Genomic DNA, 14,129 nt, shown 5'->3' with positions numbered 1-14,129 from the left:
TGGGAGGGAGAGAGAGAGGGAGAGGGGGAGGGAGAGGGAGAGGGAGAGGTGGGAGGGAGAGGGAGAGGGAGAGGGAGAGGGAGAGGGAGAGGGAGAGGGAGAGGGAGAGGGAGAGGGAGAGAGAGAGAGGGAGAGAGGGAGAGGGAGAGAGGGAGAGGGGGAGAGAGAGAGGGAGAGAGGGAGAGGGGGAGAGGGAGAGGGGGAGAGAGAGAGGGAGAGAGGGAGATAGGCCATCAAAATAAAAGCAAAAAGGTGACAGGTGAAAAAGATAAGAGAAGAGGTGACGGGAGGGATGGACGATAGAGAGATGTTGAAGGAGGAAACGAGGGAAGAGGTGGGCAAGGTTATAATAGTTTTGGTTTCATTGTTGTTTAGTTTTAGTTAGTTTTGACATATTTGACATATACACTAATTCAGTTAGTTTTAGTTCGTTTTTTAGAGCGGGTTTGCTAGTTTTTACTTCGTTTTTATTTTGGTGAAAATGCTTAGTTTTAGTTTAGTTATATCTTAGTTTCGTACTTTGGTTTATTTGTGGGATTAGCATTAGGGTTAGCGTGGTCTACATGCTGCCGTACGGTGCTGAAAACTGCCGTAAAACTTGTTGGAGAAATGAGGAAATTAATCTAATGAATTTAAAAGGATTATATTATAAATATCCGAAAGGCATTATAAATATTGATAAAAACTCAAACTAAGGGTATTTTTGTCTATAATTTCAGTTAGTTTTGAGGACACACAATACAGTTTCAGTTTAGTTATCGTTTTTTAAATTCTAGTTTCCATTTTTTTTGTTAGTTTTAGTTAACTATTATAACCTTGGAGGTTGGAGCAAAAGAAGAAATGAACCAGAGAGACAGAGAGAGAGAGAGAGAGAGAGAGAGAGAGAGAGAGAGATAGAGAGAGAGATGAACCAGAGACAGAGACAGAGAGAGAGAGAGAGTGAGAGAGAGAGAGAGAGAGAGAGAGACATAGAGCTCAATGGGACTGACCCGAGACAGCACATGAACAGTGGCAGCAGTGACATGAGCAGAGAGCCAGCCAACCGGGAGACAGCGCTCCTCTGACACATGGCCTCATCCTGACCAATCACAACAGCCAATCACAAGGCAGAGAAAGAGAAAGACAATCATGCAGCAAAAAACTAACATCATTCCACAGTTAGCATGTTAGAAGTACAGTTAGTACAGTTAAGACAGTATGATAACGGCGCAGTCAGTGTGTGTGTGTGTGTGTGTGTGTGTGTGTACATATGTAGGCCTGTCACAATTAGTACATAAACGCGTGTAGAGTGTAGAGTAGGAGAGTAGCGACATGCTATGATCTCGCCACAAAGCGGGTGGCGATAGTTCCAAACATTGCTCCTATGGTCTGGAACTATCCCATTGAGACAAAGCGGGCGCCTATTGGGCGATAGTTCCAAACATTGCTCCTATTGGCTGGAACTATCCCATTGAGACAAAGTGGGTGCCCTATTGGGCAATAGTTCCACACATTGCTCCTATGGTCTGGAACTATCCCATTGAGACAAAGCGGGTGCCTATGGGCTATAGTTCCAAACATTGCTCCTATGGCTGGAACTATCCCATTGAGATAGAATGAGCCACTTCCGCATTCCATTGTTACAATGGGAGTCATCGCTATAGTGTCGTCACTCTCTTACTATATTACTCTGACAAACGCCTAGTCGCAATTATTTGAGATAATATTTGGCATATGTTCATACATTTTCAAAACATGTTGTATATTTCAGTTATTGTCATATATTTGCATATTTGCAAAACAAACAATGCAAGAAATTGTATAAAATGAATCGTCAAATGAAATGTTGACGATTAATCGTGACAGCACTGTATGTATACTGTACTCAGTGTACTGTGTGTGTGATCATAATAAATGCTTTTTATGTGATGTATTCCCATGCTTTTTTGTTCTTGCTTAATGTAAGTCGTTCTGGATTAAGAGCGTCTGCTGCTAAATGCCTAAATTGTAAATTGCGTGCGCACGCACGTGCGGCTGTGCGCATGAACATGTGTGCATGTGCGTGTGTGTGTGTGTGTATGTGCGTGTGTGTGTAGGAGTGAGCAAGACAAGTACAAGCACAGCAGCGATTCATCGTACTGAGAAAGTCTTCACACGGCAGAGTGAAAACAAACAAGGCATTCAAACACAGATTTCACACGCAGAGGATCAGCGCGGCTCATAAAACAGTTTGTTTACCCTAGTTATTAAGTCAAAGAAGAATGACCACTCATGGGTTTTGCCTCTGCGTGGGAAATCTGTGTGCACATAACGCTGTATTCACGTCAAAGAGGAGGCAGCCATCTTTGATTAAAGGCAGCATGGGTGGTTTGCAGAGAGAGAAAGAAGCACATGCACCACATTAGTGAGTTAAAAGCACTGTAGTGTAGGATTCTCTAATTAAATTGCCTGTCAGAACTTAAGAAGGGAGATGGATTTGAGGCTCTTGCGTTTGTCAACTTGTCTTCTCTACAAAAACGCAGACGACGGAAATCTATGGAGTGTAACGCAAAATCATGTCCCCTGCATCTTTCTTTTCTCCTGTTCAACATGAGGACTCTTAGAGAGGCACGCGATCTATACCAGTCCAAGATCTCCACGTGCCGACGATGCGTTGAGAGCTCGTAGATCGGATGTTTTAGAAATTATTTTGAAAATGTGGGCTCAAATGACTGACAGTTTAGTGACGGGACAGCCGGAACCTTGCATGTCTCTTCGCTACTCTCTGTCTGTATTGTCTGTCTATTGTCAAATAAAGGCTTACAATAACTTTATTATTATCGGGAGAAAATGCTTGTGGTATAGTGGTTAAATGGCCACAATTTTTATGTGATGTATTCCCATGCTTTTTGTTCTTGCTTAATGTAAGTCGCTTTGGATTAAGAGCGTCTGATAAATGCCTAAATTATAAATTGAAACAGAACAATTATGTCACTTGAAAAAGCCGAAACACATAGTATATTTTGTGATCATTTTTCACCTGAGGACATTAATAAAACAATATTTTTTGACATAAGCCGTCATTGGCATGTGATACTGTACGTGTCAATCAAACGTGACTTACCTGCTCATTGTTATCGAAACAGAACGACGGGCCTTTCCGGTGCCTCGGGTTATGGGCCAGTTCACACGGGTCTGGACCGGTGGCTGAACAGAACCATTCAGGAAAAAGTAGAAACTGGGATTCTTACAGAATCTGACTCCATAAACGTATAGTATAATCTAAAGGCTTTATTCAGAAAAGCCCATGTTGTCCCGTCAAAAGTTATCTTTAGGACCGACTGTTCTCACTGTTACTTGCAATTGATCAGACGTAGATTGTGTGTTCAGACATCAACATTATATGCATTGGCTGCTGTGGCATACATACAGTAGCACTATAGTGTATACGCATAGTTTCATTATATACCGTAGATATTCCACTGTAAATTGTGCATTTATATAGCGCCTTTATCCAAGGCGCTTTACATAGTGCATTACATTCACCCATTCACACACATTCATACACCGATTGTGGCGGAAGCCATGCAAGGCACCGACCAAACAGCACATCGGGAGAAATTTGGGGTTCAGTGTCTTTGCCCAAGGACACTTCCACATGTAGACAGGAGGAGGAGGAGCCGGGATTCGAACCACCGACCCATGGATCATTGGACGACCTGCTCTACCTCTTGAGCCACAGTCGCTCAACTGTTAAAGCATGTATGATTATGTATGATTCTTGAGGACTATGTTTATGCATTTGATAAATTACCATTTTTTGTTCTTGCTTACGGTAAATCGCTCTGGATCTAGACCGTCTACTCTATATACTAAATGCCTGAATTGTAGATTGTGGACAACATAAGGCGTATGACGTAATGCTTAAGTTCCAGTCTCGCATCCTGGTGCGTTGTGAGTGAGCTTGTAGATCTGCTATTTATTTTACAAAGTATAAATCAAAGTCAAAGTCATACGATTTGTCACACACGTTACCGCAGTGAAATGTGTTCAGGCTTCAGTGTCAAGAGTATCCAGACATCTTTAGGGATCTGATTTGAATCACACTTAAAACCACTAAAGGAATGTGGTTCGAATCTGATAATCACGTTTCTATGTGTTTCTGGCTTGTTTAGAATTGATCAAAACAATCTGATTCCAATCTGGATCCCGATCTGGATCTGTTCCAATAAGCTGCCAGTGTGAACACAGCCTATATAAGAGTATCCTGGATATACAGTATCCACTGGAATTTACTCAATACCTTCCTGTTGTGGCTGCCATTTTTTTGAAACATTGAAAGTTTCCATTAGGCCGTCCATAATCGACCACAGCAGCCCTGTGTGTTTGAGAGAACATGATGGGTTTGTTTGTAAGCCTTTCAGAGGGAATTATCCAGACTTAGCATCTGCCACACAGACACAGACACACAGGCACAGTAAACCTGGGCCATGGATGGATGATGGAATTCCAGGGCCAAATTTGTAAATCTCAATTTCCGTCGGACAAAAAACCCCACATGAAGGGTTTAGAGGGGGATGCAAATGAGAAGTAGGGGCGACTTGTAAGAATTAACCCATTCTGACCTGAGATCAGATTCATACGAGGTTTCCACTGGACACACACACACTGGTCTGATTAACCCATTCTGACGTGAGATCAGATTCTAAAAAAATGTCACAGTCGTTCTTCGATTTTTCAAAAAATAGCAGACCTACAAGCTCATAGCGTGCCACTCGGTGGAGCTTGTAGATCTGCTATTTTTCAATAGCTAAAGCACGACATGATGCTATAACACCAAAAATGGGTTCCCGGCCAAAATTGGTTAAAGATGATCACAGCAAAACAATCTCCTCATGTCTCATGGCTGCATGGGAAAGCAATCCCATGCTGGATGCTTTCAAACAGAGGTCTCCCCCCCAACCCCCCCCCCCCCTCCCCCCTCAGCATTCAATAGTAAATATTTGGTAATAGCTCCATGCCATGATCAAAGGACATAACTATGAAAATGATTATCTTGTCAAGAACATGAAAGATCAAGGGTATTGCATGCACGCATCAGCACTACTACAAATGAAACATCTGTCTTGTAGATCAGGCCTGCTAACAGAGCTCTGTGTGCCCGTCGATGCTGGTCATGTAGTGTTTATGGTGCTGCCGGATTTAACCCATTTAGACCTGACGTCGAAATTTAAAAATGGGGTGCTTACTTTGTAGTTTAGACTAGTCATTGGTTGGGTTAAGGTTAGGTTTAGGTGTGCTGCCTCGGGGGAGGTTAGGTTTAGGGTGAGGGTTTGAGATAGGTTGTAGTTGTAGGACTAATGACTGGTCTAACCAATGACTAGTCTAAACCAAAAACTGTCTAAACTAAATACTGCACCCAAAAAAATGTCTTTTCTGAAGAAAGAAAACATGTTTCTATGTCAGTCGTTCTCAAACATATTCATGTCAAGGAACACCCAAATATATATGGCATTGGCCGCTGACCCCCATCTGAAAATATGTAGTTCAAGAGACCCTCTCTCAGTAGCAAAGATTTGAGTTAAAAACTCGCTCTGAAAGAACATATATCCAAAGATTTCAGGCACATTTTCACGACTTTTCAAAAATAGCAGACCCTACAAGCTCGTAGCGCGCCACTCGGTGGCACGCTATGAGCTTGTAGATCTGCTATTTTTCAATAGCTAAAGTATAACATAATGCTTAGAAGAACAACCAAAAGGGGGTTCTCCCGTCCAGAATGGCTTAAAAGGATACATGGCTGTTCGTCTTGTATTAGCGGTTTTGCGTCGCAGGAGAGGCAGGTGTGTTTCGCATCAGCGATGATAAACACCAGGTTGGTCTGGGGAAGCTTTTCGGCGTGGAACATCCTGCAAACGGAGAGAGGAGGAGGAGGAAGAAGATAAACGTCACACGCCGTTTGACCCACCGTCTGCTTTTTTCAAGGAATGACGGCGCGGGTTCAGAGGTCACAGGATGGGGGATTAGGAGGACACACGGAAGCACAGGAAACACCGACATGTCGACATGTTATTCTATCAGAGAGAGGACGAGGAGAGGAACTACTAAAAGGACCGACTCTGGTTGTTCTGAAGAAAAGAAGAAAAAAACTAAACTAAACAAAACAAAGGAAAACAATGTGAAGTGGTTTCAACGAACTGTTGCAAGTCAAGATGCCATTAATCACCTTCACCCTCTGGTCTGGTGTGTCCCTGTTTAGGGAATGTTGTTATAGGCTAAAAATGAGGAATAATGTTGGCAAAATAGGTGATCTACTGTACAAGCTCATGTGTTGTGTTGTGATGCGATGCATTGTGAGCTTAATAATTATTGTACAATGAAAAAGGGGCAACGATTACCAAACGTAATGGTCTTTCCAAAACACTGGAGAACACATTTTAACCCGTTTTGAACTGAGATCAGATTCTAAAAAATGTCTTCTACATCCTGACAGTTTTCTGAAAAAGCCATGTTTCTATGTCAGTTTAAAGAATAGCAGACCTAAAAGCTCATGCGCTTGTATGAGCTTGTAGGTCTGCTATTTTTCAATAGCTAAAGCATAACATAATGCTTACACCAAAAGAGGTTATCCCGCCCCCAAAATGGGTTAAAGCAAGGTAATATAACATTATAAAAAAAACTTCTTTTGAAACCTTGAAAAACGTGTCATATATTTTCACTACACAACAAATGAACAGGAACTTTAAAAGTACACCAATAAGTTGGTCTCTTATTGATCCAAGACGGGACATGATTGATGTTGGAGATCTCCCTGTGAGTGAGTTTATTCTGTCCACTGGTCTCGTTTTGGGCGACTCCAACCTGCACCGCCACCCGCCCAACCCTCCTGTCGTCCGGGGGGGGGGGGGTCTTTGCTATGGAACCCACATGTCCCCCTCCGCCCCCCCTCGTCCCCCCCCCACAGCCAGGTCCAGGTTATTCTCTTGCCTTTTTTATGGGGGTCGTTAAAAAGAAAACGTGTGCGCGGCTAATGTGCAGGAACGGCGAGCGCAGCGTGCGGGCAGGCAGTCCATTAGACGGCACGAGGGGGTCTTTAACCCATTCTGGGCAGGAACCCCTTTTGGTGTTATTAAGCATCATGTTATGCTTTAGCTATTGAAAAATAGCAGATCTACAAGCTCATAGCGCGCCACCGAGTGGCGCGCTACGAGCTTGTAGGTCTGCTATTTTTGAAAAATCGAAGAGCGACTGACATGTAAGACATTTTTTAAATCTGATCTCAGGTCAGAATGAAAACTGTCAGGATGTAGATTTTTTTTTAAAATCTGATCTCAGGTCAGAATGAAAACTGTCAGGATGTAGACACTTAAAAAAAAATCTGATCTCAGGTCAGAATGGGTTAAAACTGCACACGCGCCAGCGCATACACACACACATACACACACACGCGCGCGAGCACGTGTGTGGGGGGACAACGATGGTCCGCGCTATAGTAACTTGACGTCACGCTCAAGGCATTTGAATTCTTGCGTCCCCCCCCTCCCTGTGTCACCGCGAGGGACTTCATCTAAGTCCTATACTTTGGCCTCCATTTTGAAGACGCTCTACTGTACAGTCTATACAGAGTGAAATATTATATTTCTCCCGGATTTAGTCGTTTTTAATTGCTGCGGTCCCTTAATTGTCACAGCCGAGCCCTTCCAGTTCAAGGGTTTTCAACAGGTGGTCCGTGGACCACTGGTGGTCCGTGAAGGTGTTGCATGTGGTCCCATGGCCATAATGCATTTATAGTAATGTAGGAAAGTGAAGATTCATATTTGAATTTATTGTGTTGACCACAAGTTGAGAAACAATGCAGTAAATAATCTGGTGACAAATGATGACGCATCGATGTTGTCAGTTTTACTGGGAAGACGGATGTCAAGAACTTCCACAGAAAAGTGAGTTAGAATCGCAAGGGAAACCGTACCGGATTGTCTGGTTGAGTCACCATTATAAGGAAATGTGCCCATAATTAATCGCAAGTGTCTGCTTACTGAGTCATAGAGTAAGTTACGATGAACAGCAACATGAGTTTAATATGGAAGGTTCATTTCTTTCCCCCACACCACGACCACATCCCCCCTCCCAACACAACAATGGTGCCCAGGTTGATTCTCAGTCAGGGTGGCGGTCCCTGGTTCATACTCAGTTGAAAACCCCTGTTCTAGTTGGTTCGTTAGGGAGGTGGGCGTGGACGAGCACGAGTCTCCTCCTCCTCTCCATGTGATGTCACCGGCCGGCCGCTTCTATTCACCGTACGGTTTGTATACGTTTCAACCGGTAGGACCTACTGTATGCATGACCTACAGCAGGGGTGGGCAACTGGCGGCCCCGGGGCCACATTGCGGCCCACCACCTTCACTTAATGCGGCCCGCATGTTAATATCAGAATACTGATATAGCATTGATTTCAGCTGTAACAAATTCCAAACCCGCTTTAATTACTTGATGACTATTAAATTGTTATTGTCTTTTTTGTGTCAAATGTAGTTATGTTAACAGTTTTTTGCCATGAGAAAATAATTGTGTTAAGTGTTGTTGTAACCGTTTGTTTTTTACTGTTTGAGACCGAAGACGAATTTCCACACGTGGACAATAAATGAAACTAACTAACTAACTAACTAACAGTTCATAAAGTTAACTATAACTATATGCATTTAAAATTCAATAAAAAGGTTACTTTTCAGGATTCCAATTCAAAAATAGCAAATTATTTACAAATTGTAAATAATTTGCTCTTTTAGTGGCCCTCTCCATAGTCAAAGTTGCTTACCCCTGATCTACAGCATACACACATTATTATATATTATTATAAGTAGGCTCTGAAATGTGTAAAAGTGTGTAAAGAAAAGGTCTTTTCACCTGGAGCAGTTCAGACATTCTAGCGTTCCGCCGAAGGAGATCTCAGAGTTCTCAAAGAAGTACTGCGTCTGCTCCGTGATACAGCCCTCCTTCAGGATACCCGCTACGAAGTCATCATCCATGTCCGCTGAGGAGAGGAGAGGACACACACACACACACACACACACACACACACACACACACACACACACACACACACACACACACACACACACACACACACACACACACACACACACACACACACACACACACACACACACACTTTAACCACTGAAGCCGGACACACTACATACTACATGAAAATAGCCAAATAGTCTCTATAAGCTCACAACTCGTTTTCTCGCAATGTGTCGTTAGCATGAAGACGGTCACAGCGATGCATAGACATCCCTCGTGTTAAAATTGCCTCATTTGTACTCTTTGAATACATTTAGCTTACACAGACAGACAGACAGACAGACCATATTTGGGTTCTGTACAGTATGTACAGTATTCAAAAATGTAATTTTTTTGATGCTGCTATATAAGACCTATAAGGTTTCAGAAACCTTAGGTCAGGATTTAGAGGCGTTTTTAGAATCGGCCTTAGGCCTAAATGGGTTAAGTGTATTGCATAACCGTGTGTGACATGCATTCCCAAACAGGCATCGTTCCTGACTGGTTTGGTCCCAGAGTAGATAGTGGGGTAGATAGGGAGTATATAGTGTATATTATATAAAGTATATAGTGCCCAGAAGGCACCAGTCTTTTTTTAATATATATTTTTTATCCCACGATTTTGTAACCCATTTTTCACCCCTGTGTCAATCATCTAATGTGATCCTGGGCTCTACACACCCTCCACCAACCTAGACCTATATATGGGGGACAAGGGGAGAGCAACCTAGTCCCCATATATGGGGGACAAGGGGAGAGCAACGGACTTGAACTAATGCTTCCTTCATGCCTGAGTGTCCAAGTTGCTCCTTTACACCTGACAGGGGGGAGTTTCCCTGGTTGGACGTATAGCGCGTGAAAAGGAACACGTTATTCCAACCAGTTCCTTTCCCCTCCATCAGGCGCCCCGGCTGGCCAGGGGGAGGCAGTTTAGAGACCAGGATTACTGCATGTTTTTGTGAGGGTACCTAGAGAAGGCACCAGTCTAGTGAAATGAAAGCAGCGTCCCAATACTCTGTAGTTTTCATCACCATCACAGCCCTATCATGGCTAGCTCGCTAGCGTGGCTGTCGGCTGTGGCATGCGGCAATATTGTTGTGGCAGTTTCTCAATAATATACAGTAGGGGCAAGGCCTGCGCAATTTGTAATCGTCTAAAACAAGAAAAACTTTTGTCGTTTTGTTTATTATTTTCTTCTTTCCGTTTAATCAATCCATTTAACTGTATCCTACTGTGGTCAACGTCAGTGCCAACCAGACCACTGTTTCTGTGCAGACAACCACATGTCTGCCCTGATAAACATTGCTAGGACAGTTTGGAAATCTAGGTTTTTTCAGTTTGGTGTTTGATCGAGCTTGTAGATATAGTGTCGTGGAAATTTAGGGATAAACATTGTAATAATACTCCAAGTTACAGGCTGTTTTCTGTCCGGCTGTTTGTTTATGATGCCACTGCCCCATTTGGTGAATGCCTTGAGGCTATCTATATGTTGGGGGTTGTCTGTGTGGGAGCAAGCTATATAGGCTGTTAAACATTGCTAGGACAGTTTGGAAATCTAGGTTTTTTCAGTTTGGTGTTTGATCGAGCTTGTAGATATAGTTTCGCTATATTTGAAATAGTTCTTAAACAAGTTAATTTGTAGTCGTTAATTTGTAGTCGTTAATTTATGACGTTTTAATTAGAAATGTTTCACTATATTTGAAATAGATCTTAAACAAGTTAATTTAGTGGTTAATGTATAATGTCGTTTTAATTAGAAATGTATAGTGGAGTCAACAGGCTGCTGGGAATCACACCCAGGACTGCGTGCTGTGGTGGGGGCTGTTTGGGGTTTGATCGACTATATTTGAAATAGTTTTTAATCAAACAAGTTAATTTATAGTGGTTCAATTATAGAATCACACCCAGAACTGAGCTGTGGTGGTGGCTGTTGGACTTCCACACCACCCATGCAGACAGTGTTGCCAGATATTGCGACAAAAACAAGCAACCAGGTCTATGAAAACAAGACCCGACTGGGTCAAAAGGCCTTCAACCTATTCACCTTTTTCCTGGGCTGTGTGTGCTACCAGTTCCTGTCGATTTGATCCAATGAAAGCCAATGAAACTGGTCAGATGACCAATGATATCCAATGAAATCAACAGGAACTGGAGCGCACACACAGCCCAGGGAATAGGTGAATATGCGTTGGCTTTTTGAGAATGCAAAAAGTGGAATACTTAAATAACACAAATTTGGTATAGGGGCGAACCTGGAACTAAATCTTTTCAGATGGAGGTCCTTTACGTGGAATTGGTCGAGAAACACTAGTTTCAACCATAATTAAAAATATTAAAAAATAATCAGAAGCAAGCCCAAATAAGCAACTACACTTCAGAAACAAGCCCCCCCTAAAAAATGCAACCTGCGAACGACCAATATTTACAAGCACAGTCACTTCTAAGTGGACATGGCAACACCCGCACCAAGACGAGCCACATGATCAGAACTGTAAATTGTAAATTGCATGTCATATCTGGATTTATTTATTAATTTTTAATTTATTACATTTTTGACAAGTCTGTGAAATAGTGCAGTGCATGGTTCCCACACCTTTTGGCTCGAGACGAGACCCACACTGGTGAAAATAGATGATCTACAAGCTCTCTCTCTCTCTGATAAAATTGGTAAGAAATGTTAAAAGGAGAGGGATATTTACTCACAACCCAGAAATGGGTCCTGACGCAGTGTTTGTAAACCACTGAAATATTGCATACAAATAGTGAGATTCAACTCTTAATGACGATAACTAGACAAATATTGTACCCCCCCCCCCCCCCCCACCAAAAAAGGATAAAAAAAAATAAACAAAAGATTTAGAAAAAAATATATATGTGACCAGATTTGACTGCCATCGCGCAAATTACAGCTTTTCACCAGAGGAGTAAATAGAATATTTACTCAAAATGAGTAAATACCACATGCATACTAGAGCATGTCTGAAATAAGTGTCAGAGCTGAAATCGACATAAAATAAATATGAAATAAATGCCCAAACATGTAGCTAGGTGTAATGCTAGAGACCACAGAAGTGAACCTTTCAAGCTTGTCTCAACTCTGTTTTCTGCAAGACATTACTCTATAAGCCATATCTCCAAAACTGAACAACCAATATGTCAATTTGAAGCTATGATTCCCTGCTTTCACATGACATGAAAAAACGAAAATTCAAAAAAATCCAATGGTCACAAATTTGGTCACATATATACAAAAACCAAAAAGTCAAGCTCAATCCCTTTCAGGGTCTTCCAGGGTTACAGTAAGCAGAAGACAGCATGTACTGTATTAGCATTGCATCTCCATAATGAGGCCTCCTAAACCCCTCTCCGTACATTACATCACAGTCTTGGCCCTCAGAGGTCTGAAGCCTTCCAGTAGTCACTTATTGTCTCTCCAAAACGGAGGGATCACGAGGGCTTTGTCTGGAGCTCTCCAACCCAAGGAACACCATCCAAGATGACATTTCTACTGAGACTCATGAACTTAAACCACTTCACTTACTTAAGCCATTTAGGCCTGACGTCGAAATAAAAAAAAAGTCTTCTAAATCCTGACAGTTTTCTGAAAAACCTTATGTCAGTGGTGCTCAATATTTCATGTCAAGGACCCCAAAAACTTTATATAATATGCCTCCACCCCCCATCTGAAAATGTGTTGTTCCAGGGACCCCACCAGAAGCAAAGATTCGAGTTAAAATGTTCACTCTGTAATAATATAATATTCAAAGATTTTCAGGATTTTTCAAAAATAGCAGACCTACAAGCTGGTGCCACGCTATGAGCTTGTAGATCTGCTATTTTTCAACAGCTAAAACATAATGCTTAAAACACCAAAAGGGGTTCCCGCGCAAAACGGGTTAATGTGAAAATGGCGTGCGTGAGTGTGTTTATTTATTGGCTATTGTGAAAGGCAAAGAACATGAAACATCGGAATGCTAAAATGTGTTTTGAAGAAAAGGATAAAATGGTGGAAAATCTAAAATGAGCTTGAATGGCATTTTAATTTATTTTGCTGCGACCGACGCTCTATTGCTGGCAGAATGCACAAGGAATTTGGCACAAGGTTGTGCCAAACAAAGGCTTGGCGAGAGAGATTACTAAGTGGACAGACAGAGAAACAGGACAAAAACATAATCTCCGTCCGTCCCCACCCTCCGACCCGGGGACAATAAAGAGAGGCTCACCTGCATCGAGGAAGCGGGGGAACGTGATGCTGACCAGCAGATGGCTCAGGATTGACCTGTTGAACCAAAACAAAGACAGGGATTTATTCAGAGTCAAAGGAGCAGCGGGACCATGAATCACAGCTAGTCCGCGAGTACTAATACGGGGTCAAAACTATACACTCACGACAGATTTCTTTTTTAAATATATTTCTTATCCCACGATTCTGTAACCCATTTTTCACCCCTGTGTCGATCATCTAATGTGATCCTGGGCTCTACACACCCTCCGCCAACCTAGTCCCCATATATGGGGGACAAGGGGAGACCAACCTAGTCCCCATATATGGGGGACAAGGGGAGACCAACCTAGTCCCCATATATGGGGGACAAGGGGAGAGCAACGGACTTGAACTCATGCTTCCTTCATGCCTGAGTGTCCAAGTTGCTCCTTTATACACCTGACAGGGGGGAGTTTCCCTGGTTGGACGTCGTAGCGCGTGGAAGGAACACGTTATTCCAACCAGTTCCTTTCCCCTCCATCAGGCGCCACCGGCTGGCCAGGGGGAGGCAGTTTATAGTGACCAGGATTCTCACGACAGATTTCATCTGCGGTTTGTCGTGGAGACAGATTTGTGTAATTAAAAAACCTTTTGGGTGTACAACCAAATGTTTTAGAGTGCGCTTTGAATTAACCGGTGGCCCCCCCATTGTTAACAAACACCCCATAGGCACTGTTTTGGCAGCCTTTGACATTCAGGACAGACCGAGGGGGAGCGTAGCGAAGGGAAAGATCATGTGGGATCCTTACCGTCCTGGGAGCCACGCTGTCATTAAATCCTACAGACAATGCTCTGCGCTGGTTCTAATTTTAGAACAAAGTGCTGCAGCTCATTATCCAATTCT

The 14,129-nt window shown here is 42.7% G+C and overlaps 1 protein-coding gene across 2 annotated transcripts in view; it reads right to left on the bottom strand.

The window, feature by feature from the left end:
- LOC308311203 (voltage-dependent calcium channel subunit alpha-2/delta-1-like) overlaps nt 1-14,129 on the bottom strand; it is an 89,555-nt gene that overhangs the window by 2,505 nt on the left and 72,921 nt on the right. For both annotated transcript variants that reach the window (XM_080757810.1, XM_080757811.1), the window contains exons 31-34: nt 13,245-13,300; nt 8,863-8,989; nt 5,755-5,867; nt 3,083-3,165 (exon numbers count right to left, since the gene is read on the bottom strand). In XM_080757810.1, coding sequence (XP_080613936.1) covers nt 3,083-3,165; nt 5,755-5,867; nt 8,863-8,989; nt 13,245-13,300 — 379 coding nt within the window. The remainder of the gene's footprint in view (nt 1-3,082; nt 3,166-5,754; nt 5,868-8,862; nt 8,990-13,244; nt 13,301-14,129) is intronic.

Source organism: Protomyctophum bolini, assembly GCF_963924005.1.
Source record: "Protomyctophum bolini genome assembly, chromosome: 23".
NCBI classification, from domain to species: Eukaryota; Metazoa; Chordata; class Actinopteri; order Myctophiformes; family Myctophidae; genus Protomyctophum; species Protomyctophum bolini.
Note: the sequence above shows the minus strand (reverse complement) of the source record. Positions and strands in the feature narration are given on the sequence as shown.